This window comes from Polypterus senegalus, chromosome 4, assembly GCF_016835505.1.
Source record: "Polypterus senegalus isolate Bchr_013 chromosome 4, ASM1683550v1, whole genome shotgun sequence".
Taxonomy (NCBI): domain Eukaryota; kingdom Metazoa; phylum Chordata; class Cladistia; order Polypteriformes; family Polypteridae; genus Polypterus; species Polypterus senegalus.
The window spans coordinates 234,614,234-234,639,018 of record NC_053157.1 but is presented as its reverse complement, the minus strand read 5'-3'; the positions used below and the strand labels follow the sequence as shown (position 1 = coordinate 234,639,018).

At 40.6% G+C, this 24,785-nt stretch overlaps 1 protein-coding gene across 2 annotated transcripts; it reads left to right on the top strand.

The window, feature by feature from the left end:
• Positions 1-351: 351 nt before the first annotated feature.
• Positions 352-24,441, top strand: LOC120528163 (zinc finger protein 184-like). 2 transcript variants are annotated; one of them, XM_039752245.1, is made up of 3 exons: positions 352-485; positions 7,108-7,643; positions 22,924-24,441. In XM_039752245.1, the coding sequence occupies exons 2-3, from the start codon at positions 7,238-7,240 to the stop codon at positions 23,943-23,945; spliced, it is 1,428 nt and encodes a 475-aa protein (XP_039608179.1). In that variant the 5' UTR covers positions 352-485; positions 7,108-7,237; the 3' UTR covers positions 23,946-24,441. The 2 variants fall into 2 exon arrangements, with proteins under 2 accessions (XP_039608179.1, XP_039608178.1); XM_039752244.1 differs by having other exon boundaries at positions 7,104-7,643.
• The last annotated feature ends 344 nt before the right edge of the window (positions 24,442-24,785 follow it).

Sequence of the window (24,785 nt, the reverse complement as noted above, 5' to 3'; positions counted from 1 at the left end):
TTTATTTTTTTAAATAATTCTGTTGAAGCATGGTTGAAAATCAATGTCTGACTGTCATTGGTTAAATTTCATAGAATTTTTATTTATTATTGCTTTTGTCAGATTAAAGTTATTTCTGTGACCATTTTGAGTTTTTCTTTCATTGACTGAAGGGTACCAACAATTTTGTCCACGTGTGTATATATATATATATATAAAATGTACTGTATAAGTGGTAGTAATAATGTTAAGAAAGAAAAAAGAACTCTTTTTAAACAATCCCCTGTCCGTCCAGTAGATGGCAGTGTCAAACCGTTAGGTGTCGCTTTTTCTACAGCTTTCCTTCGAGTCGCTCTTTGATGACTCGTCTTGTTTGTCTTTGTTTCTTTTCGCCGGCCACCTGTTCAGACTGTCATAAAAGACAAGTGACAAGACTTGAGAAAGAAAATAAACATAAAAAGAAAGAAAAGGAGAAAGAGTTGTGAAGAGGAGGACGAGGGCTGTCGGTAAGTAACGGGTGCGAAAATACCAGATGAATGGCAGAGGAAAAGAAAGGTGTGAAGGAGAGGGCAGGAATGTCAGGGAGACGGAGAAATAAGGTCATCATGGTGGGGGGTGATTAAGCACAAGAGAGAGAAATATAAAAAGGAAGAAAGGAGTGAAACGCCGCGAAAAAGTAAGAATCGCGGCAGTCTATGCAAACCCTACAGTTTTAAGATGAACGACACCCGCCTGCTCGTCCCGTCTCACGATCGGCATTCTGCCCGAGATTAGCATACGCAGGAAGTCACGAAAATCCGAGATGAGAGTCCAGCGTGTTTTTTTTTTTTTCTCTGACATTTTGTACAGTTACTTGTGTAAAGTTCAACGAAATCAAGAATTTTTTTATCAAGTAGCATTTAAAATACGCACAACATTGGGGCATGCGAACAGGGCCGGATTTAAACCCGAAGAGGGGTTATGGTTCTGACAGTAAGTGCTGTAATGTATTTCCAAGTGCAATAATCGTAATAAAATCGTAACGTCTAATTTTAGAAGAACTAATGAAGCCGCCAGGAACTCGCAGTCTGATTCGGTGGATCTTGAAGCTTCTCGACTCGTCCGTTAAAGCGTATGGAATGGCGCCTGTCGCTTGAACAGCTTTATTCTACCATTTTATGCAAAGAGCGGTGCATGTTTCACTAAAACATGGTTATATGACGAGTTTACTAACACGCAGAATTATACAACAAAGGGACTTCAACAAACTGGCTTCTTCTTCCATCATGCACTGCCGACTGACTCGATAGGCCCATCCGCCAGCCTCATACACAGCAGGTATGCCGCGGCGACACTACGCGGTACTTCTACTACATGGCAGGGCGTCCGTATACCCTCGCTATTAATCAAAGGTATTAAAGATTTATGGCCTTTCGGAATTGTGAAAATGTCCGAGTCATACAAGTATTTTCAAAACTTGTCAACCTCGCGCTTTTGTGTTTAGGAGGTCATTTAGGGGACGAGGCACATCTGAGAGACAGGGGTGCTGCTCCTGCTACTCGAGCTTTATATAGGGTGATCCAGATCTAATTATGCAATTTTCATTACGCTATAACTTAAGTTTATTACATAAAGAATTCACAAAAATATTTTTTGTTACCGATAGATGGCAGCTCCTACCCTGCATTCCAAAATAGTGGGGAGACGGTTGTCAGTCGCACAGCATAATTGGACCATCCTGTATACAGCGCGTATGCCGAGGTATCACTACGCAGTAAACTAGTCCCTCACATGCAATAAACGCGGTGTTACGTTAAGTATAGACTTTTCTTCACAGTCGCACCGTTACAGCAATCATTTTAAACACTATGTAATAAAAATACAAATAAAAATGCACCTTCTATTCTATAAAAAGAAAAATCAAGAGACTACTTGTTGTCTCTTTAAGTGACAAATCCAGTAGATCGGCTGGAATGGTTTGCACAAGAAACGTAAAGGCTGACGTTAAGAGGGGTGTCCAACAAAAAAGGATGAAGGAAAGCAAGAAATAATCGTTTTATCACAGCTTCTTGGTGCTCATGTCTACTTATAGCAGAAACGATCTAGGGATAGATTAATAAGAATAATATCATAATAATATCTAATTAATAATACCATCATAATAATCAACTCTTAACATAATATCATCATCATAATTAGCCTTTTTCCATAATAATATCATCATCGTATCTAATTAATAATATCATAATAGTCAACCTTTTACATAATAGTGTAATCATCATAATATCTAACTCATAGTAATATCATCATTATCAACCTTTTCCATCAATTAATCTATCCTTGGATCATTTCTGCTATAAGCATAATTAACAATAACAACTTATCCATTTTCTTAACTGGCTTATTCAAGGCAGAGTTGTAGGGCAGCTGGAGCCAATGCCAGCAGTCATGGGGTGAAGGCAAGAACAATATCTGGACAATAATAATATTCTAATGGATAATGATGTTGTAAGATTGTTAGTTAATAATAATTCTTGCATTTATATAGCGCTTTTCTCACTATTTAAAGTGCTCAGCAATTGCAGGTTAAGGGCCTTGCTCAAGGGCCCAACAGAGCAGAGTTCCTTTTGGCATTTACGGGATTCGAACCGACAACCTTCCGATTGCCAGTGCAGATCCCTAGCCTCAGAGCCACCACTATGTTACAGTGGATATGAATTGTCACACATGCTCCTTGGAATGAGAAAAAGGGGGTTTAAAGAGTCTGGATATGGTTCCTGGCAGGGTAAGGAAAGTAGGAGATGTGATATCTATTATATATATCTATATATATATCTATATATATCTATTATATCTATATATATATATATAGAGAGAGAGAGAGAGAGAGAGAGAGAGAGAGAGAGAGAGAGAGAGAGAGAGAGAGAGAGAGAGAGAGAGAGAGAGAGAGAGAGAGAGAGAGAGAGAGAGAGAGAGAGAGAGAGAGAGAGAGATCTATACTAATAAAAGGCAAAGCACTCACTCACTCACTCACTAATTCTCCAACTTCCCGTGTGGGTGGAAGGCTGAAATTTGGCAGGTTGATTCCTTACAGCTTCCTTACAAAAGTTGGACAGGTTTTATATCGAAATTCTACGCGTAATGGTCATAACTGGAAGCAGTTTTCTCCATTTACTGTAATGGAGATGAGCTTCAACGCCGTGGGGGAGTTTCGTGTGACATCATCACGCCTCCCACGTAATCACGCAGTACATAGAAAACCAGGAAGACCTCAAAAAAGCGCTCAAGAAAACATGCATTATATAATTGAGAAGGCAGCGAAACAATAAGAAGCGAGTTCTGCTACTTGAAACAAAGCACGATGTAAACCTACACTTTAAATTAAGTTCATAGACAGGCTGCCGCTGGCGTTTGTAATTTAGTGCCTGCCCATATAAGGCCATCCGTCAGCGGCAATCCAATAGCAAACTGCCACTAAATATTCACGGGTGAAGGACTGTGCTTATGGAGAGGAAGATGAGATGGTCAGGGTGGTGTTTGACACAAACTCAGAAACTGCCAGAGAAAGTTTTAAGTGCCAGGACTAAGGTAACATTAAATAAAGCTATGGACATAGCGAGATGGCACCAGCACAGCTGGGAACCTTCATGCAAGTACACGAGTGGCTCACGTGAACTGACGCAGTGCACAGATAAAAGCAACAGTTCCAAAGAGCTGAACAAAACCGAATTACACAATTGAAAAGGCAGCAAAAATATGAAGCGTCTGATAAGCATATTCATAAATGCAGCTACTGTGGAAACAAAGCACACGGTGGAAAAAGTCAATGTCCGCTAAAGGAAGACAGTGTAAAAAAAAACCCGTGCATGCAGTTTGTCACATCACAGATAAAAAGGAAGACGAGCTGTTTATTGATGCAGTAAGGAACTAATCGATGAATGAAACCTCTTATCTTTACAACGATTGACAAACACGGAATGTAACTTGAACACATCGTACAAATACGAGCCTGATTGAAAGAAATAATGATAATCAAATCCTTGATGACAGCAACATTCAATAACACTCACAAAACAATTACTGTATATTGACAATCATGTTACGTTATTTTTAAAATGTTCCCTTTTCTTTTCATAACTTCTACTTCTCCACTGCGATACGGGTATATATATATAAATGTATATCTATAGCCCGATCTACAATACATACTTTAGCATAGACAAGCGGTGGCGCAATTGTAGAGTCTTAAGCCTCTAACGCCGACATTGAGGTTCGATTCCCGAGAGGGGGTGTACTGACTATGCACGCGCGCTACCGATTCATTTTACCTTCCCATCTCCTTGGTTTGGGACGTATGAAAAAATATTAGGTTAACGCAGAATCATGTTACGTTATTTTTAAAATTTTCCCTTTCTTAGCACAAGCACAGTTGAGAAGCTTGATGCATGTACTCCATAACGCGTTAAAAATAACGCATTTAATCACACTTTCAATTCCAAGCAAGCGGGAACTTTTGTCAATGCATGATTTCCTGGTACATCCATTACACTGATGCACACATCACAGCTACAAAAATGTTAGAGTCGGAATAAAGCGCGTTCCTACGACTGATCATTTCGACTACCCGAGAAGCCTTGATAAAAGCATGGTTTTGTGCACACTGAAAAGCAAGCAAAATTAGATGCATTACAGAAAGCGGACTTTGTGGCTCTTACTGGGGATCATTGGACTTCCGTGACCGTTAGTAATTCTAAATACATCTAATTACAAAATGTTCAATGATCACACTGTTTTAGCCTAATGTACAAAATAATTTTGGCTAATGTTACTCAGAGTTTAAAGAGTAAGCTGGTCAAATTACCTTTTATGTTTCTGACTTATTTTTTAAGAAGAAAAACTGCACTTTATGGTGAAATTTTGGTTATTATTATTTAAAGACAATACTATTCTGAAAATGTACTTAAAGTACTTAAACTACCACTTTATTTTTAAGTCTGCCCAATTTTAACCAGGGATGATATTTTTGTTTCTGTTTTGAATTCAAATGCAGTTTAAAAGCTTTTTTTCAGAAATTAAAACAGCTTCAGTTTACAATATTCATGTCCATGTCTATTATTTGATTCTGTAAGCCCACTAAAACCGTTTTAAAAAAAAAAAAAATTTGCGATTTGGGGCAAATTTACGTGTGCGATTACATACGATTAATCAAGATTAATTCTTACACAGCCTCTAATTAATTGGATTAATTTTTTAATCGAGTCCCACCTAATATATATATATGTAGATATATATATATATATATGTATATACAGTATATATGTAGATATGTATATGTTGTATATACAGTATGTATATATGTGTGTGTGTATATATACAGTATGTGTATATATATGTATGTGTGTATATATATATATATATGTTTATATGTATATATATGTTTATATATGTGTCTGTGTGTGTGTGTGTGTGTGTATATATATATATATATATATATATATATATGCCAGCAACACTCATGACAATTACAAAACAATTACATTGTCAATCATGTTACGTTATTATTAAAATGTTTCCTTTTCTTTTTACTTCTCGCTGCCAATGCAGCTATTTTGCTATATATATATATATATATATATATATAAATAGATAGATATGACAACAACACTCATATCAATGACAAAACAATTACATTAACAATCATCTTACGTTATTTTTAAAATGTTTGCTTTTCTTTTTCATAACTTCTTTAACACACTACTTCTCCGCTGCGAAGCGCGGGTATTCTGCTAGTATATAGATATATATATATAGAGATATATAGATATAAACACACACACAGCAATGTTACTGTTACACGTAATGCAACACCGTGTAGAAATGTAGTACTGTGTAGTTGGCTAAAATTCAAAAGTATCCACAGCTCCATCTACTCAAGTACAAATAAGTGACAAACTGTAATTGCACTTCATTATCTCCCAGCACTGCCAGGCCATCACAGGACACGCTCAACCATCAGTGCCCACTTTACTGGACAAATGTGTGTTTGGGAGGTTGGAGAAAAACGGGAGGAGCAAACAAAACTCGGAGTGCTGGTGATCAGCACAGAATTAGAAATGGACCTTCTGAAGATGTGAACAGAATCAAGTGTGTGTAGGATAAGCCTGTGAAAATGGATTTGAATTGAGGTTGCATCAGGTGCAGCTTGTAGGCATTTATTGTATTTTTTATTATTTTTTATTTTTTTTTTTTTTGTAGGTATAAACAGGGCTTCTTCTGATCCTTGCCCAGAGGCGACTGGGCAGTCTAATGGTCTGGAACCCCTGCAAATTTTATTTTGTTCTCCAGCCGTCTGGAGTTTTTTTTTTGTTGTTTTTTCTGTCCACCCTGGCCATCGGACCTTAGTCTTATTCTGTGTTAATTAATGTTGACTTATGTTATTTTCTTACTGTGTCTTTTATTTTTCTATTATTCATTATGTAAAGCACTTTGAGCTACTTTTTGTATGGAAATGTGCTATATAAATAAATGTTGTTGTTGATCCTGAGAAGTCATTTTGGGGCTTGGTATGAGTATGAGAGTGAAATGAAGAGGAGTGACAGGAGGAGTGTTTCTGAGTAGGGAGCAGTGGGCAAGTGAAAGAGCCTCCCCTCCAGATTGGGTGGCCCAACAGCCATTCAGTCAGGTCCACTGAGGCTGCAGGTGGGTTTGTTAATATTGTTAATGGCTGTCAAATGTGACTCGATACGTGTTTGTGCTGAACGTGGTCTCTTCAGTGTCTCGCTGTAATTGAGGCCTGGCGTATCTCTGCATCACAGTCCGAATCTCTTTGAAATGGTGGTCTTAAGTTTAGGTCAAATCCAGACTTCAGATCTGTCCCAGTTAACATTTTGAGTAGAAGCCTGATTTTCCTGCCCTTTCCCTGTTTGTTTTGTCTCAATCAGTTGTTTCCATTTCTAGTTGCTTTTCACTCCAAACATACTGAGAAGCTTCTTGGGCTTGTACAGCGGGTTCAATGCATTTCAAATCTCACATCAAAAACTTTAGCTAGATTTATGTGTTTATTAAAAACTAAGTTAACTCTTAAATGTACTCGCGTTATTTTTAGTGACTTCATAAAATAATAACATTGGTTTTGTTTTTGACAGATAGAAAGAAGCCTCCTTCCCAGTCTTGCGATGAAGGGTCTAATGGTTTCCAGGCCAGGGCTGGCCATGTGAGAAGAGAATCTTAGAGGAAAAGTGCCGGCACCCGGAAAGAGAGAAGAGTTTTCCACGGAGCCATGGCCTCGGTCAAAGCTGCCCACGTTAAACAAGAGGACTGTGAATGGGGTACGACGGAGGACTTGTGCGTGAAAGTGGAGGATTGTGAAAGAGGGATCTCCGCTTTTAAAGAAGAGGAGTGCAAGGGGGAGGTAATTGAAGTTAAAGTCGAGGATCTGGAAGATTTCCTAGTTAGCCCTGAACTGCCAAACCCTGGAAGTGGGAAGAGTTTGAAACAGGAGATTTTTGAAGACTCTCATTCCGGTTTACAGGACTGGGTCACCGACACGGCACAATGGACTACCCAGCAGGGTTCTGCGGAGCTAAAATCTGAGATATCTGAATTTGAGGTGGAAATCGCTGAAGGAAAAGAGAGTGAAGAAGAAGAAAAAGAAAAGCAGCAGTCATCAAGGAGTACGGGGATAAGTAAGTAGTGTGATTAAAGTCGTGCTCTATCCGGGTTGTTTGGATGTTTTTCACTTTCTCGTATACAAAGTATTGTAATCATCCAAAAAATCTGACCTTGAGATTTTGATAAATCTCAACATTTTAGACCTCCCTGTGTCCGAAAATACCATTTTTGGAATTGTCTGTGTGTGTTAGGGATGGGCGGTATCCAAATTTTGATACCGTCAAACCTCCTCCCTATTTTACCTCGGTATACGGTATTACTGTGAATAATAAAAAAATTGTGACATAAGGCTCAGACAGCATCACCAAACTGTTGGCTTGTGCCTAAACCGTTCAGAAACTGAATATCAAACACTAATACTGAAACAATAACAAAATAACATGCAGAACAATATTAACAACTTTTATTAGCAACAAATAGCAGTTTATAAAAAAGTGCAAATACAACAGTCAAACAGAATTAAATTAACATAAACATCCAGAACAGTTTTCCCGCGGAGACGCGCACACAAATCAATTAAATTAAATCACACCGCCTGAACAACTTTTAATAACAAATATGAGCAGCTTATAAAAAAGTGCAACTAGACCCACAACAGTCAACCAGAGTTGAATTAACATAAACATCATCCATATTATAAAAAGTATTGCCAAGCAATAGTCCTAAACAAAAACGTCTTCTTTCCAATATCGTTTTTAACGTAAACCAAATAAAAATACCTGAATCAATTAAATAAAAATAAAGCGAGCGAAAAGGAACGAATGGCAAGTGGCATCAATCTATTCAAGATTTCTCGCTAGAAAAACCAGCATGTTTACTTTGTCCGGCTTTAACAGGGCACGTTGTGGACCGACAACTTTACCTGCGGTGCTGAAAACCCACTCCGATGGTGTGCTTGTGGCACAGACGCACAGGTACTTTCGTGCCACTCGCGACATTTGGGGAAAACGCCCGGCAGCATTTTTCCACCAGAGAAGTGGGTCCTTGTCTCCTTGAGTAACTGGCTCCAAACAGTAGGCTGTTATTTCAGCTCCGACTCGGTCCTCTACGGTGCCACGGGACCTGCCATTGCATCAGATTTTTTGCAGCATACTCCCCAAAGTCATCTTTTTCGTGAGGGTGCAGGTTGCTCCTCTCCCTCTTCCACTCTGATGGCCACTGGACCTGCTGCCTCTAAGCTCACGATCTCAGCCTGTAATTCAGCCTTGGTCTCCGCCAATGCGTTGTCATCCGTCTCATATCCTCCACGGTAACGAGGGTCGAGGAAAGTGCATTTTCGCAATATTTTGCGCACTGAATTGGATTCATACTTGGCCTCCAGCTTTGTTAGAATTCCAGTTTTGATTGACTTTGTTAGCTGGGGGTCATTTTCCGACGCAGCCAACACATTGTCCCTGCAGAGCTGTAGTATGGGGAGGATACAGGAACTGGTCACATAATTTTCTCCTGACAAAATATCAGTGAAGTCACCGACTGGATTCAGTGCTTCGTGAACAGCTTTCAAGACGTCCATGTCCTGCCAGGTCAGGGACAGGCTGCTCCTTCTGTCATCAGACAGGGCGTGTCTGATCGCTTGGGCCTGCTCGAGGATTCGCTCCACCATTGCCAGTTTGGAGCCCCAGCGAGTTGCGCAGTCCTGCCGACGGATGGATGGATGAATTAATTAATGAATGATGAATAAATGATTAAATAAAGTATCTATCTATCTATCTATCTATCTATCTATCTATCTATCTATCTATCTATCTATCTATCTATCTATCTATCTATCTATCTATCTATCTATCTATCTATCTATCTATCTATCTATCTATCTATCTATCTATCTATCTATCTATCTATCTATCTATCTATCTGAATAGGCCTAAATAAACGAATGAATGCATAAATAAATAAGTCCATTAACGTATATTATTCCACTTGGTGAAATTTGCATGCACATTTATTTCAGGCTAAATAAGTCCCTTATGCATCAAGCCTGCATTTACTTGATAAAAAATACAGGAAAAAAATTACAATTTAAAAAATGGTTTTCTATTTTAATATAGCCTACTTTTCAATATAATTTAAGTGATGCAAAGCATTTATATATATATATATATATATATCCCTTTTTTATATTTGAGCCCCTGCCCTGAGGAACTCTCTGCACGTTTTATGCTTACCGTTATGAGACTATGTTTTGGGAGTCCCAAGTCCACTTGCTTCTTGTGGAGTTCATGCTTACGTTGCCAGCTGTGTGAAAAGGCCCCGACAATATTACGGCATAGTCCGAGGGCGCGCTCGTATTTTTTGCCTCTGGTCATGCAATCCATTTGTGACAGCCAAGTTTAGATTGTGACCGAAGCAGCATAGCCACGGCCAATGCAGGGACCTGATTGCGGCATGAATGTTGGCAGCGTTTTCAGTGGTTATGGCTGAAAGTTTTTTCTCGTCAAGTTGCCATTCCTGAAGTGCAGCTCTGAGCGCAGCAGCAAGATTGTCTGCTGTATGACTCTCAGGAAAATACGTAGTTTGGAGGCATTTGGATTCAAGTTTCCAGTCAGGTGTAATAGTATGGACAGTCAGAGACATATATGGTGTCATGTTAACTGACGACCACATGTCAGCTGTTAAGGAATAACTGTGTGACGCTGACAGCAGCACTTGAACATTGTCTCTAACTTTACTATATAAATGTGGGACGGCTGTCTGTGAGAAATATTTCCGTCCAGGCAGCTCGTACTGGGCATCTAGGACCTTTACCATGTCCGTAAAGGACTTTTTCCACTGTGTGGAAAGAGACCATTTCCTTCGCCAAGTATTTTGTCACTGCATCAGTACAGGTTTTCCAACGGACACTGTCCCTTTTGTACTTTGTTGCTTTCCGAAGGCCCCCATTATCGTCGGCTGCGTACTGGCAGTGGACCTAAATGCTGTTGGTCCTGCATCGGGAGGCGTTGAAACTGTTGCACTGAGTGAACTCGGGTCCATCCTCGCAGCAGTGAGTGGATGGTGGTTTCGTATATGCGACCTTAGGTTCGATGTATTTCCATCTCTCGCGGTCACCTTTTTGTTGCACAACTTGCAAATTGCCTCGTCCGTATTTACCGCCTCTCCCTTCTCGTTCGGCCGAAACCCGAAATACTGCCAAACTGCAGAAGTTGTGTTCTTTTCGAGACCAGGTCACTTGGTGCGCGGCTCGCCATCTTTCCCCACCTCTCTCTTTCTCCTCCACGCTGTCACGTGATGACAACCACGCATCGCATACGCATTTTTAGGCATTAAATAAATTATATTTAATATTTAATCCTTGTCTCCTATATAAGTGCATTGTTTTTATGACGGTATAACGGTATTGAAACTGACACCGTTGCTATTTTTAGATCCCGCGGGATACCATATTACCGTTTTACCGCCCAAGCCTAGTGTGTGTACAAACTGGATAACTTGAGTACGCTTTCACTTAGGTCAACCAAATTCTGCATACAAGTCTGTCAACATTTTGGGCTCTTTCCGCTAACCGGAAGTGGTAGTTTACCTTTAAGTCATGCAGCTGCATGAGTCTGATTTATTCAACTTTTCTTTTGTAACAATTGTTCAATATATTATTAATTTGATTTGTTGTTGATGGTTCTTTAATGGAGGGTGGCACAGTGGGTAGCGCTGCTGCCTCGCAGTTAGGGTACCTGAGTTTGCCTCCCAGGTCCTCCCTGCATGGAGTTTGCATGTTGTCTGCATGGGTTTCCTCCCACAGTCCAAAGACCATGCAGGTTAGGTGCATTGGTGATCCTAAATTGTCCCCGGTGTGTGCCCTGTGGTGGGCTGGTGCCCTGCCCAGGGTTTGTCTCCTGCCTTGCGCCCTGTGTTGGCTGGGATTGGCTCCAGCATGACCCTGTAGTTAGGATATGGCGGGTTGGATGATGGATGGATGGTTCTTCAATGTACATCATATAAAAATCTAATCATTGTCTTGCGGTTTACTCCTCAAATATCCATCCCCATATCTGAGTATACGAGAAAGTCCAGGGGAGAGCACTCCTGATTTTAATAGGTGGACACAAGAGTGAGATACACAAACGGAGACTAACTAACATAATGACTAAAATTAGGCAGTTTAATGAGTAATAAACCGGAAAGGTTTGAGAAAACTCAAAACATTGAAAGTGTTTTGCTATACAGTAATCCGTCCCGCGATAGGTGAAAATCCGCGAAGTAGAAACCATATGTTTGTATGGTTATTTTTCTATATTTTAAGCTCTCACACACTGTTTATTAATATTCTCCGCACAGTTATACAGTAAACCCTCGTTTATAGCGGTTGATCCGCTCCAGACAGGTAAATGGATTTCCAAGAAGTAGGATTCTTTATTTATAAATCTAATATTTTCGCAGTAAGAGCATAGAATACCTGTTTACGACCTTCTAAATAAGTTTTCTAACGTTATTAGAGCCCTCTAGACATGAAGTAACACCCTTTAGTCAAAAGTTTAAACTGTGCTCCATGACAAGACAGAGAGTTAATAGAATGTAAAGAGATCTTCTCTTCAAGGTGCGCGTCAGGAGCGGAGAATGTCGGATCGAGAGAGTAAAGTGAACAATCAAAAAATCAGTAGGGCTGTTGGGCTTTTACGTATGCCAGCACCGCGATAAAGCAGCGCAATGAAGGGATCAATGTGAAGGTAGCCTTTCAGCATTTTTTTTTTTTACAGGCGCCTCCATATCTTCTAAGCAAACAGCCCCTCTGCTCACAACCCTTCCGTCAGGAGCAGATAATGGGGCCAATCCTACGCCTCCCTGATGGTATTGCATGATGGATAACAATCTGCCTGTATTTCTCAGAGAGAGTGAGAGAGACAGAGAAAAGCAAACAATGAAAAATCAATACGGGCTGTTGGAGCTTTTAAGTGTGCAAAGCAGCGCGCGGGAAGCATATCGTATATCATTGAGGAGTTTTATTTAATATGTAATACGTGCTCTGATTGGGTAGCTTCTCAGCCATCCGCCAATAGCATCCCTTGTATGAAATCAACTGGGCAAACCAAACTGAGGAAGCAAGTACCATAAATTAAAAGACACGTTGTCCGCAGAAATCCGTGATATTTAGATATGCTGACATTTAAACGCCGCGAAAGTCGAAGCGCGATATAGCGAGGGATCACTGTATAAAGCTTATCAACAACAACAACAACATTTATTTCTATAGCACATTTTCATACAAACAGTAGCTCAAAGTGCTTTACATAATTAAGAATAGAAAAATGAAAGACACAATTATAAAACAAAATAAATCAACATTAACATCGAATAAGAGTAAGGTTCAATGGCCAGGGGGGACAGAAAAAACAAAAAAACTCCAGACGGCTGGAGAAAAAATAAAATCTGTAGGGATTCCAGACCAGTAGACCGCCCAGTCCCCTCCCCTAAACATTATATTTAATACATTTAAAGAATTATGTCTCCCCAAAAAAAAAAATGTGTTCTATCAATTCTGCTCCATTTAGTGAACAGATGTGCTAAAAAAAAATAAACTCCTAAAATCGTTCTGTCCAAGCAGTGGAATCTCCTGCAGTGACTGTGGTCCAAATTCCCGCATCGTTCAGATGGGGCGACTTGTCTTCACACAGGCAGACGTTTGCTATGAGAGTGGAACTGTAAAACAAAACACTGACCTTCTGCTGATTATTATATAAATTTACACCGAGAGAATGTGTGGGGAAAGCTCAATGATTAGGTGTGTGCTTAGGACTGAAACAGAGAGGTCGGTCAGCCAGCCATTTGCTAACTGGCTTAGTTCTGAACAGGGCCATGGGGGTCTACTTTAGCCTATCCCAGCTAGAATAAGGACACAAGGCAGGAACAAACCCTGGACAGGGCACCAGTCCATCACAGGAGGAAAAAGCAGTAGGGCCAATTTAGGATTACCAGTTGTCCTAACCTTCATGTCTTTGGACTCTGGGAGGAAACTGGAGCCCCTGGAGGCACATGGAGAACATACACACTCCACACAGGGGAGGACCTGTGATGCAAACCCCGTGAAGCAACAGTGCTACCACTGGTAACTTCTCATACAGGGAGTGCAGAATTATTAGGCAAGTTGTATTTTTGAGGATTAATTTTAATATGGAACAAACACAGTGCTATCAGTCAATCCAAAATGTTAATAAACCTGAATGTTTCACAACGGAAATGTGAGTGTGAACATCATCAGGGGAATACATACGTGCGCACAATTATTAGGCAACTATTGGTGTGCAGATTTATTATGCAACTAAAGGAAAAATGAAAATTTTCCCATCTCACTTGTTTATTTTCATCTGTTATAGTGAGAATAATAAACAAACACCTCAAAATTTACAAATAAACATCTCTGACATTTCAAACAAAATCAATCAATCAATCAATGACCAATATAGCCACCCTTCTTTCCAATAACAGTCATAAGCCTTTCCATTCATGGAGTCTGTCAGTTTCTTGATCTGTTGACGATCAGCTTTTGTGGAGCAGTGACTACAGCCTCCCAGACACTCTTCAGAGAGGTGGATTGTTTTTCTCCCCCGTAAATCTAGCGTTTAAGAAGTGCCCACAAGTTCTCGATAGGGTTTAGGTCAGATGAGGAAGGGGGGCCATGTCATTATTCCTTCATCTTTAAGGCCTTTACTGGCTGGCCACGCAGTGGAGAACTTCGATGCAAGTGATGGAGCATTGGCCTGCATAAAAATCATGGTCGTCTTCCTGTATCACTGTTTGAAGAAAGTGTCTTCGAAAAACTGGCAGTAGGTTTGGGAGTTGATTTTGAGTTCATCTTCAATGCAAAAGGTCCAACTAGCTCATCTTTAAAAATACCAGCTCATACCAGTACCCCACCTCCACGTTGGAGTGGAGCTCTGTGCCCATTACTGATCCACAGGTCCATCCATCTGGTCCATCAAGAGTCACTCTCATCTCATCGGTCCATAAAACCTTTGAAAAAAATCTGTCTTCAGATATTTCTTGGCCCAGTTTTGACGTTTCAACTTATGTTTCTTGTTCAGTGGTGGTTGGGTTTCAGCCCTCCTTACCTTGGCCATGTCTTTGAGCACTGAACACCTTGTACTTCTGGGCACTCCAGGTAGGTTGCAGCTCTGGAATATGAAAGTACTGGAGGATAATGGGTTCCTGGTAGCTTCACGTTTGATTCTTCTCAAATCTTTGGCAGCTAATTTGCGTCTTTTGTTCTCAACACGTTTCTTGCGACCCTGTTGACTATTTGCAACAAAATGTTTGATGGTTCTGTGATCACACACCAATATCTTAGCAATTCCAAAAGTGCTGCATCCCTCTGAAAGACTTTTTACAATTTTTGACTTTTCAGAGTCAGTTAAATCTCTTTTTTGGCCCATTTTGCCCGAGGAAAACTAGCTGCCTAATAATTCTGCACACCTTGATATAGGGTGTTGATCTCCTTAGGCCACACCCTCCCTCATTACACAAATACACATCACCTGACGTGCTTAAATCCAATAAGCATTCAAGTTAATACAGCTTGGAGTTGGAATATACGCGTTAAAAATGATGATATGGTCAAAATACTCACTTGCCTAATAATTGTGCACACAGTGTAATATTCTCAAACACTGTTAATTCAGGTTAGAGTCCTATATGGAGTACGAGCAACAACATCAGGCAACAGGCCTTTTGGGGGGGGGTTTGGGGTGCCAGTCCTGCCCATCCCGGGCCTCTTCATCTAGACCGGGGGTGTCAAACTCCAGTCCTGGAGGGCTGCAGTGGCTGCAGGTTTTCATTCTAACCATCTTCTTAATTAATGACCAGTTTTTGCTGCTAATTAACTTAATTTTAATTGACGTGACTCAGACCCCTGAGTTGTTTCTTTTTCCTTAATTAGCAGCCAGACAATAATGAGACGCAAAACAAGCTGCCACATGACCAGCTCACCTGTGCCCATCACACAGTATCTGAAAATAAAGTTGATTTCTCAATAAGAAACTGGTTGGAGTGAAATTGGTTGGAGTTTGTAGCCCCAATTTAGCTGGTCATCTGTTGGCTTGTTTTACATCTCATTTCTGTTTGGCTGTCATTTTAATGAAGAAAAGAATCAAACCAGAGGACTGACTCCTTAAAAAAAAAAAAAGGACTATTAAAATGAAGGGAAAAGAAGTTAATTAGCAGTGAAAAGTGCTCACTGATTAGGAAAAGGGTCAGAATGAAAACCTGCTGCCACTGTGGCCCTCCAGGCCTGGAGTTCGACACCCCTGATCTAGACCCTTACCCAATACTGGACCAGTTTAAAGACCCCAGTCCACCTGACCTGCACATCTTCTTAGAATTAAAAAAAAAAAGAATTGAGGTCTCCTGAGGGTGACTTGTGCAGACATACAGTGAGGTCCATAAATATTTGGACAGAGACAACGTTTTTCCAATTTTGGTTCTGTACATCACCACAATGAATTTTAAATGAAACAACTCAGATGCAGTTGAAGTGCAGACTTTCAGCTTTAATTCAGTGGGTTGAACAAAACGATTGTATAAAAATGTGATGCAACTAAATCATTCTTAAACACAATCCCTTCATTTCAGGGGCTCAAAAGTAATTGGACAAACTAAATAACTGGAAATCAAATGTTCATTTCTAATTCTTGGTTGAAAACCCTTTGCTGCAATGCCAGCCTGAAGTCTTGATCTCGTGGACATCACCAGATGCTGGGTTTCCTCCTTTTTAATGCTCTGCCAGGCCTTTACTTTCAGTTGCTGTTTGTTTGTTGGCCTTTCTGTCCGAAGTTTAGTCTTCAACAAGTGAAATGCACGCTCAGTTGGGTTAAGATCAGGTGACTGACTTGGCCATTCAAGAATTTTTCACTTCTTTGCTTTAATAACCTCCTGGGTTGCTTTGGCTGCATGTTTTGGGTCATTGTCCATCTGTATCGTCAAACGCCCGCCGCCCAATCATTTAGCTGGATTTGAGCAGACAGTACGTCTCTGAACACCTCAGAATTCATTCGGCTGCTTCTGTCCTGTGTCACATCATCAATAAACACGAGTGTCCCAGTGCCACTGGCAGCCATCACACTGCCTGACTCCACCGTGTTTTACAGATGATGTGCTATGCTTTGGATGATGAGCTGTTCCACTCCTTCTCCATTCTTTTTTCTTGCCATCATTCTGGTAGAGGTTGATCTTGGTTTCATCTGTCCAAAGAATGTTTTTCCAGAACTGTGCTGGCTTTTTTAGATGTTCTTTAGCAAAGTCCAATCTAGCCTTTCTACTCTTGAAGCTTATGAGTGGCTTGCACCTTGCAGTGCACCCTCTGTATTTCCTTTCATGCAGTCTTCTCTTTATGGTAGACTTGGATATCGATACGCCGACCCCCTGGAGAGTGTTGAAAGTAGTGTCAATGGAGCTACCCTTTTTCTCCCCTCGTACCAAACCAAAACAGCAGATTCATTTTAGAAATTTGAAGAACGTCAATGTGGATGCCTTGGCCCTGGACCTTAAACTTCTTTCTTCTGACCCTACCAGTTCCAGCTCTGTTGCTGACCTTGTGGATCTCTACAACCAGTCTCTGAGCAGTCTCCCTGACTTTCACGCCCCTTTAACGTCTAGGTCCGTCTCGTTTTCGTGCTTTTCTCCATGGTACACCTGCGAGCTGCGAAAAATGAAGGCGGCTGGGCGTGTGCTCAAGGCTTCTGGGTTGACTGTTCACAAACAGGCCTATAAGGAACATAGGAGGGCGTATGCAGAAGCTTTGAAGGTTGCACGGTCCAGGTTCTATTCTACCATCATTACAAATAGCTCCAGGGATCCAAACTTTTTTCTACTATAAATCATCTTCTTAAACCTCCTTCATGTGCTCATTCCGAGGCCACTGGTGAGAGGTGTAATTTGCATATTAATTTTTTTAGACAAAAGGTTTATAACATCCGCGTACACCTCTCTACCATGGATATTCTGTTCCCCCCAACTGTCGACCCGCTGTCTGAGACTGTCCAGCCCCTTTACTCCTTCTCTGTTTGCCACACGGGAAGAGGTGGAGGACGTCATCAGGAAAATGAAACCGTCTACCAGTTCCCTGGACCCTTTTCGGCCAACATATCTGCTGTTTCTCCACTTATCACCAGGATTATAAACCAGTCCCTTTTGGCCGGCCATATTCCTTCAGCACTAAAAACTGCTGTCCTCAGACCTCTACTGAAAAAACCCACCCTGGATCCTGAAGGTCTCTCCAACTATAGACCCGTCTCTAATCTTCCATTTCTCTCTAAAGTTCTGGAAAAAATAGTTGCAGTACAAACTTCATGATCATCTCAAACTGAATAACCTGTTTGAAAAGTTTGTCTGGTTTTCGCCCTGGCCATAGCACCGAAACAGCCCTGGTCAGGGTCACTAATGACCTTCTGATATCGGCAGATACTGCTTCTCCTTCTTTGCTCATTCTCCTTGACCTGACAGCTGCTTTTGACACAATTGATCATAATATTCTTCTTCACCGTCTGCAATACACCATTGGACTTTCAGGAAACGTTCAAAATTGGTTCACATCTTATTTGACTGATAGAACTTGGCAGTGCAAAATCTCACACCCATAATGTTACCTGTGGTGTTCCACAGGGCTCTGTGTTGGGCCCCATCCTTTTCACCATCTACATGCTCCCCCTTGGAAGTGTCATTAGCAGATATGGTCTGTTTTTCCATTGCTATGCCGATGACACTCAGCTTTACCTCAGGACTACCCCAACCTCCTGTACTGCTCCTCTGCCAGCATCTACACTGACTATTTGTTTGGAGGAAATAGAGGCATGGATGAGGCTCAACTTCCTTCAGCTGAGCAGATCTAAAACAGAAGCCATTTTAGCTGGCACACCACACCAGCTTCATTCTTCTACCATCACCAGTATCACTTTTTCTGGTCAAAACATTCCTCTTTCTACAACTGTTACAAATTTGGGTGTTAAAATGGACTCTCAACTCACTTTTGACACCCACATTAAACATCTCTGTAAGTCATCTTTTTACCATCTCAGGAACATTGCTAAACTCCGTCCAACAATTACCCTGGCAGATGCAGAGAGGCTTGTCCATGCCTTTGTCTCGTCCAGGCTGGATTACTGTAATGCGCTCCTCATTGGGAATCCTGGCAAGAGTATCCAGAGACTCCAGTACATTCAGAACAGCGCTGCCAGGATCCTGATGAGGGTGCGAAAGCGTAGCCACATCACTCCTATATTGAAAACCCTTCACTGGCTCCCTGTACCACTTAGAATTGAGTACAAGGTTTCCCTCCTTACCCATCAGTGCATTTATGGATCTGCTCCCCTGTATTTGCAGGAACTCCTTATCCCTCATACTTCCTCACGCACCCTCCGCTCTGTGCATACCAACACTCTTCAAGTGCCCAGAACTAAGCTTAGCAGTATGGGTGATAGGGCCTTTTCTTCGGTGGCGCCGAGGCTGTGGAATTCCCTCCCTGACTACTTGAGAGCCCCACAGTCGACTGATGCCTTCAAACGAAACCTAAAAACTTATCTTTTTAGAAAGGCATTTTGATAAATTATTACTATAGATTTCTTGTTTATTAATTTATTCTTATTTTGTAGCACTTTGAGATTGTTAAATATAAAGCGCAATATAAATAAAATGTATTATTATTATTATTTTATTATTGTTGTTCACTTGGTTGGCAGTTGTGAAGGGGTTTCTCTTCACCATGGAAATGATTCTGCGATCATCCACCGCTGTTGTCTTCTGTGGACGTCCAGGTCTTTTTGTGTTGCTGAGTTCACCAGTGCTGGCTTTCTTTCTCACGATGTACTAAACTGTAGATTTTGCCACTCGTAATATTGTAGGAATTTCTCAGATGGGTTTTTTCTGTTTTCGCAGCTTAAGGATGGCTTCTTTCACCAGCATGGAGAGCTCCTTTGACCGCATGTTGTCTGTTCACACATGCAAGCACCACACCTCAAATCAACTGCAGGCCTTTTATCTGCTTAATCGATAAGACATAACGACGGACTTGAACCAATGCCGTCTCAAAAAGCAAGGCCCGCTCATGCCTGTGGTGACGTCACAATCGAGGTGTTACAGCAGCAACAGACGCATATAGAGAACCTGTCGCGTTGTACGCGTGTAAAGAAATTATTCCCGTGTAAAATTAACTAATGCAATGCGCGAAATAAAGGCAAGTCAGTTGCGTTATGTATTTTATTTATTTTTATATAAAACGTCACACATAACGTTTAAATCGCATATTTGACATACTTAACAGCGACTATTATATAGATATCAGCAACTCAACATTAATGCAATTAATGCCTTAAACATGAGATTAACCCAAGAGTAACACTGAATACTGTATTGAATAAAACAATGCAATACTGAATGTTCATATATGAAAATGACTATGATAAAGTAAGAAAAAAAAAAACTAGAAAATCACAGCGACGAGTGGTTGGCACCATATGAAGAATTAATATTTACATGCAGCTCAGGAAATCACATATTCCTGGATTAAACAGAAGTAACGTGAAAACGAATGCAGATTTACCCGTTAATAATCACAAGAAAAGCTACATTTAACACTTTGTTAATGCAGTTAAATCTAAAAAATAACAAGCAACACCAGATAAAATACAAACAGCCATCATTTTGGAATGACTAATGATAAACGATGATTTTTTTCATACCATCATAAAATAAGCAAAATTAACAAATGTGCTGATATTAATCTGTACGAAAGCAGAACGTTATATCAAAAGAACTGGCTTACTGGTTACCTCTTTTTTGTCGATGTAGCCAGTTTACGTTTGGGGTTAGCGTTTTCCTTAAAAGTAGCGCGTTTATCTGCAGCGCGCTTGCAATAATTATATAAACAGATGTTGGCCACTGTAGACATGGACAACTTCAGTAAGTCACAATTACCAACTTGCAGTCCACATCTGTTCAGGCGTTCGTTAAACTGTGAGATTAATGCAGATGTTTGATTTTTTTAACAATACAAAAATTTGACTCCTATTCAGCATTAGTAACAATTGACTGGAGAATCAAAAATATTTGTGTAACACATTCAACCAACAAATCTGAGGGCCATTTCAGACCACCCCTGTCTGAGTCAAGCAGGTAATTATATTCCTGTGAAAATTCTAAATGCAATGACTTCTCCATGACTAGCTCATTTCTGCACATGTCACACTGAACTGCGCCTGTAACCATTTTAAACCCTACATAACCAGCAACAAACAGAAGTGATTTTCACTGTGCCTCAGATAACATTAAATCATCACATTTAGAGATAACAGTAACCAAATCCGAATTAAGGACCTAAACATTGTCATCATTTGGACTCTCAATTGTTTCAGTACATTGGGAAATGAAGTCTAATAATGACACTTGACCTTTAGAAACAGACACAACATGCAATAAACTAATCCACTTCAATTTTTTGTCAGCCTCCTGAATCTCTCGTACGGAGATGTGATAGTTTGTACCAGATAACTGACGATATCTACTTCTTAAGCCTGCTCTCGACGATAACATAGGTAATACTACTCTGTATTATTGTATGTTTAAAAAACTTTGTCGTGGCGAAACCTCCCATCATTTCACTAGGCGTCACCTAACACTGGTCACAGAGTCAAGCCATTATACTGCATTACCTGCCCTAACCTCCATTTGCAGCATTATCGACGTTACCCGGCACGCGGTGCAGTTGTTCACCATTAAAATAAACAAAACACATCAAAATATTACCTTGCACTGCACCGCAGTCTTCTGAACTTATAAACTTTACGACTGCAATAACTTTATATCAAAAACTAAAATGCCATTAACTTTCTTTACAACTTCAACGACGATCTTAGACGGAAAGTTCAGCTGGCACCGTTTGTAAACATAGCACCTCGATTGTGACGTCACCGGACCAATAAGTAACGCATGAGCAGGCCTTGATTTTTGAGATGGCATTGCTTGAACACACCTGCCCATGAAATAGCCTTTGAGTCAATTGTCCAATTACTTTTGAACCCCTGAAATGAAGGGATTGTGTTTAAGAATGATTTAGTTGCCTCACATTTTTATACAATCTTTTTGTTCAACCCACTGAATTAAAGCTGAAAGTCTGCACTTCAACTGCATCGGAGATGTTTCATTTAAAATTCATTGTGGTAATGTACAGAACCAAAATTAGGAAAAAGGTGTCTCTTGTCCAAATATTTATGGACCTAACTGTACATGTGAAGCTCATATGGACAACATCTGGGTGCAGGTTTTGACCACAGGACAATGGACCCCTTAGATAGCAGAGAAACACAGACTGACCTGCCCCACTCCATTTCCCATTGATCAGCTGCCCACCTAGTCCTCCAAATTCCTCCCCCTTCCTTATATGGTAACTCCACAAAGCATTGGAAGTGAGCCACTAAGCCTTACTAATGTAACAGAAGACACAGATGTTCTTATCCAATAAATTTCAATAAAGGAGAGTAGTACTAGGGTGTTGTACCGTGTTGGCCATTAAGAAGGTAGAGAAAAGTCAAGCAAAATGACCCCGTTTATTGGCTAACTAAAAAGATTACAATATGTAAGCTTTCGAGGCAACTCAGGCCCCTTCTTCAGGCGAAATGTAATGTAGAGAGAAAACCCATATTTACACCCCAGGTTGCCATTGCTGTAGGTCATTTTCCCACCCAGGCCCCACTCTGTTACTCCACAGTACCATGTCATGGGTATAAATGTGAACATTTAAGAATGAAGAATGAGAACAAGCTTCATCACTGAAGATCACACATCCATTGCAGGGTCCACTTAAAGAACAGGAGGATAGCAATGAGAGGAAACAGCAAGAAAAGAAGAAATAGTAAGAGCAGTGAAAATAACTAAAGAGTGAGGCGGGCTAATGGTGACCTCTGGACATGGAGGGTCTTGAACTTTGACTGAATCCTCATGAAAGACACCCGCCAACAGATCCACTTTTTGAATCTCTTTCATCCATTTTCAGAACATTGGTCGCAAGCTGCTTTGTAAAGTAAGGTAGACATCAACCTTATTTAATGGATGCAAGTCCACCGCAGGGCACACATCCACACTTGGTCCCGCCAGATGGTTATTAACAGAGTAGGCACATCTATGGGCTACAAAAGGAAGATGGAGAAACTAAACAGAGAGCAGGAGAACATGCAAAGTCCACACACACACACACACACACACACAGTGGTCAGACCAGGAATGGGACATGAGGGGTGAGACAACAGCACAAATTGGGATGAAAAATACAAAATTTGTCAGGGAGGAAAAAAAAAACAAACTGAACTGTTTGTGTTATTTCAGATTTCAAGATGAACTGCAGCTTCTCTACATCTTCACTAGCTCAGCCCTCTCTTCTGTGCAGACTGCAACAGAAACAGGACAAGAAGAAGGTGAATAAACCATCAAGAGGATCGGAGAATTTGACAGCGGCCTCTTTCCAGGGTAGATCTCTCACTGCGGACAAACTAACACAAACGGAAGACATCAATGGTAATGAACAAGCATTGCGTAATACAGGGCAACAGGTCTTCAATGCCAGACGAAAGCGTGGAAAAACTTTAAAAAACAAATCTGACTCTAAAGAAAAGGCGGTTCACACAATTCAGAAGCAGCACACCTGTCCTGAATGTGGCAAACTATTTTCACACAGAAACAGTCTACACCGACATAAAAGAATTCACACCAAAGAAAAGCAACTCTGCTGTCCAGAATGTGGCAAACAATTCCCCCATAACCGTGATCTCCAGCGGCACATACGCGTTCATAATGGTGAGAAACCATACAGCTGTGCCGAATGTGGAAAACGATTTTCAGACAACAGCAGCCTTCAGAATCATACAAAAATTCACACTGGAGACAAACCGTACTTCTGTTCTGAATGTTCTAAAGGATTCTCGTTTTTAAATACGTTTCTTGACCATCTGAGAATTCACAGTGGGGAGAAGCCTTACTGTTGTAGCGAATGTGGCAAACGGTTCACACAACGAAGTGGCCTGCGCAGTCACATCAGAATCCACACTAGAGAGAAACCTCACTGTTGTTCAGAATGCGGCAAAAGGTTCTCTCATGGCAGCACACTTCGGAGTCACACACGAATCCACACGGGAGAAAAGCCATACTGTTGTTCGGAATGTGGTAAAGGATTCACTGACAACAGCAATCTTCGGCAGCATGAACGAATTCACACTGGGGAAAAGCCGTATGGTTGTTCTGAATGTGGCAAACGATTTTCACAAAGAAGAAGCCTCAGCTGCCACTTAAACATTCACATTAGAGAGAAGAGAATCAGCAATGAACTAACTGTGGGGGAAACAAACAACTGATAATGCTTTGGGGTGCGGAGGTAAGCAGTTCTCATCAAAAGAAATGTCTCCCTACCACTTCCATACACTCTGTTCAAACTGGATGAAGAGGCATCACCGTTGCTATCAGGTGTTATGGCAAGGCCTAGCTGTACATTTACAGAAATAACAATTACAGTAGTGCAGGAGAAACGTCCTGCCTGAAGTGTGACGGTTAAACACACCAAAGCCATTTGGAGAAATTCACTCAGAGAGAATCCTCATTGGTGTTCTGAATGTGAGGGAAACGATTCTTACCAAAAGGTACACTTCAACAACACGTGAGAATTCTTACTGGTCAGACGCTGGTTTTAGAACAGCTCTTCATAGTTCAGCAATTACTTAATGGACAGATATACTTAGGTTCTAGTTTGGTTTGGATCTGCTTTGTTTAAACAAATCTGTGTTGTTGTAATGACTTCTTATGTAATTTGTAGGGCTGGGAATCGATTAAAAAATGTAACTAAATAATTGCATCATTGTATGTAATTAATTGTGATTAATCACAACTAACATTAACTCTTTCAGGGCTGATGTCAACGTCTGTCAAAATTCAGGGGTAGAGGACTGCGGCAAAGGACTACTGTATCTGTAGTGTGTTCAGGACTTACAGTGTTTACTCCGGAGTGTCGGTCAGGACACTGGTAAATGATGCAGAGAATTCCACACAGCAGTTCAGAATGAAATTGAATTAATTTATTTGAAGATATACACCTGTATCTGAATAGGCATATATATATGTGTGTGTATGTGTGGTCTACAATAAAAAAGAATACATAAAACGAATTGGTAAATTACACAAAGTCCACTAGATGGCAGTAT

Coding starts and splice junctions, on each gene's coding strand:
- LOC120528163 (XM_039752245.1), top strand. CDS start 7,238: ATGGCCTCGGTCAAAGCTGCCCACGTTAAACAAGAGGACTGTGAATGG. Junction 7,644..22,923: donor ATCAAGGAGTACGGGGATAA/GTAAGTAGTGTG, acceptor GTGTTATTTCAG/ATTTCAAGATGAACTGCAGC.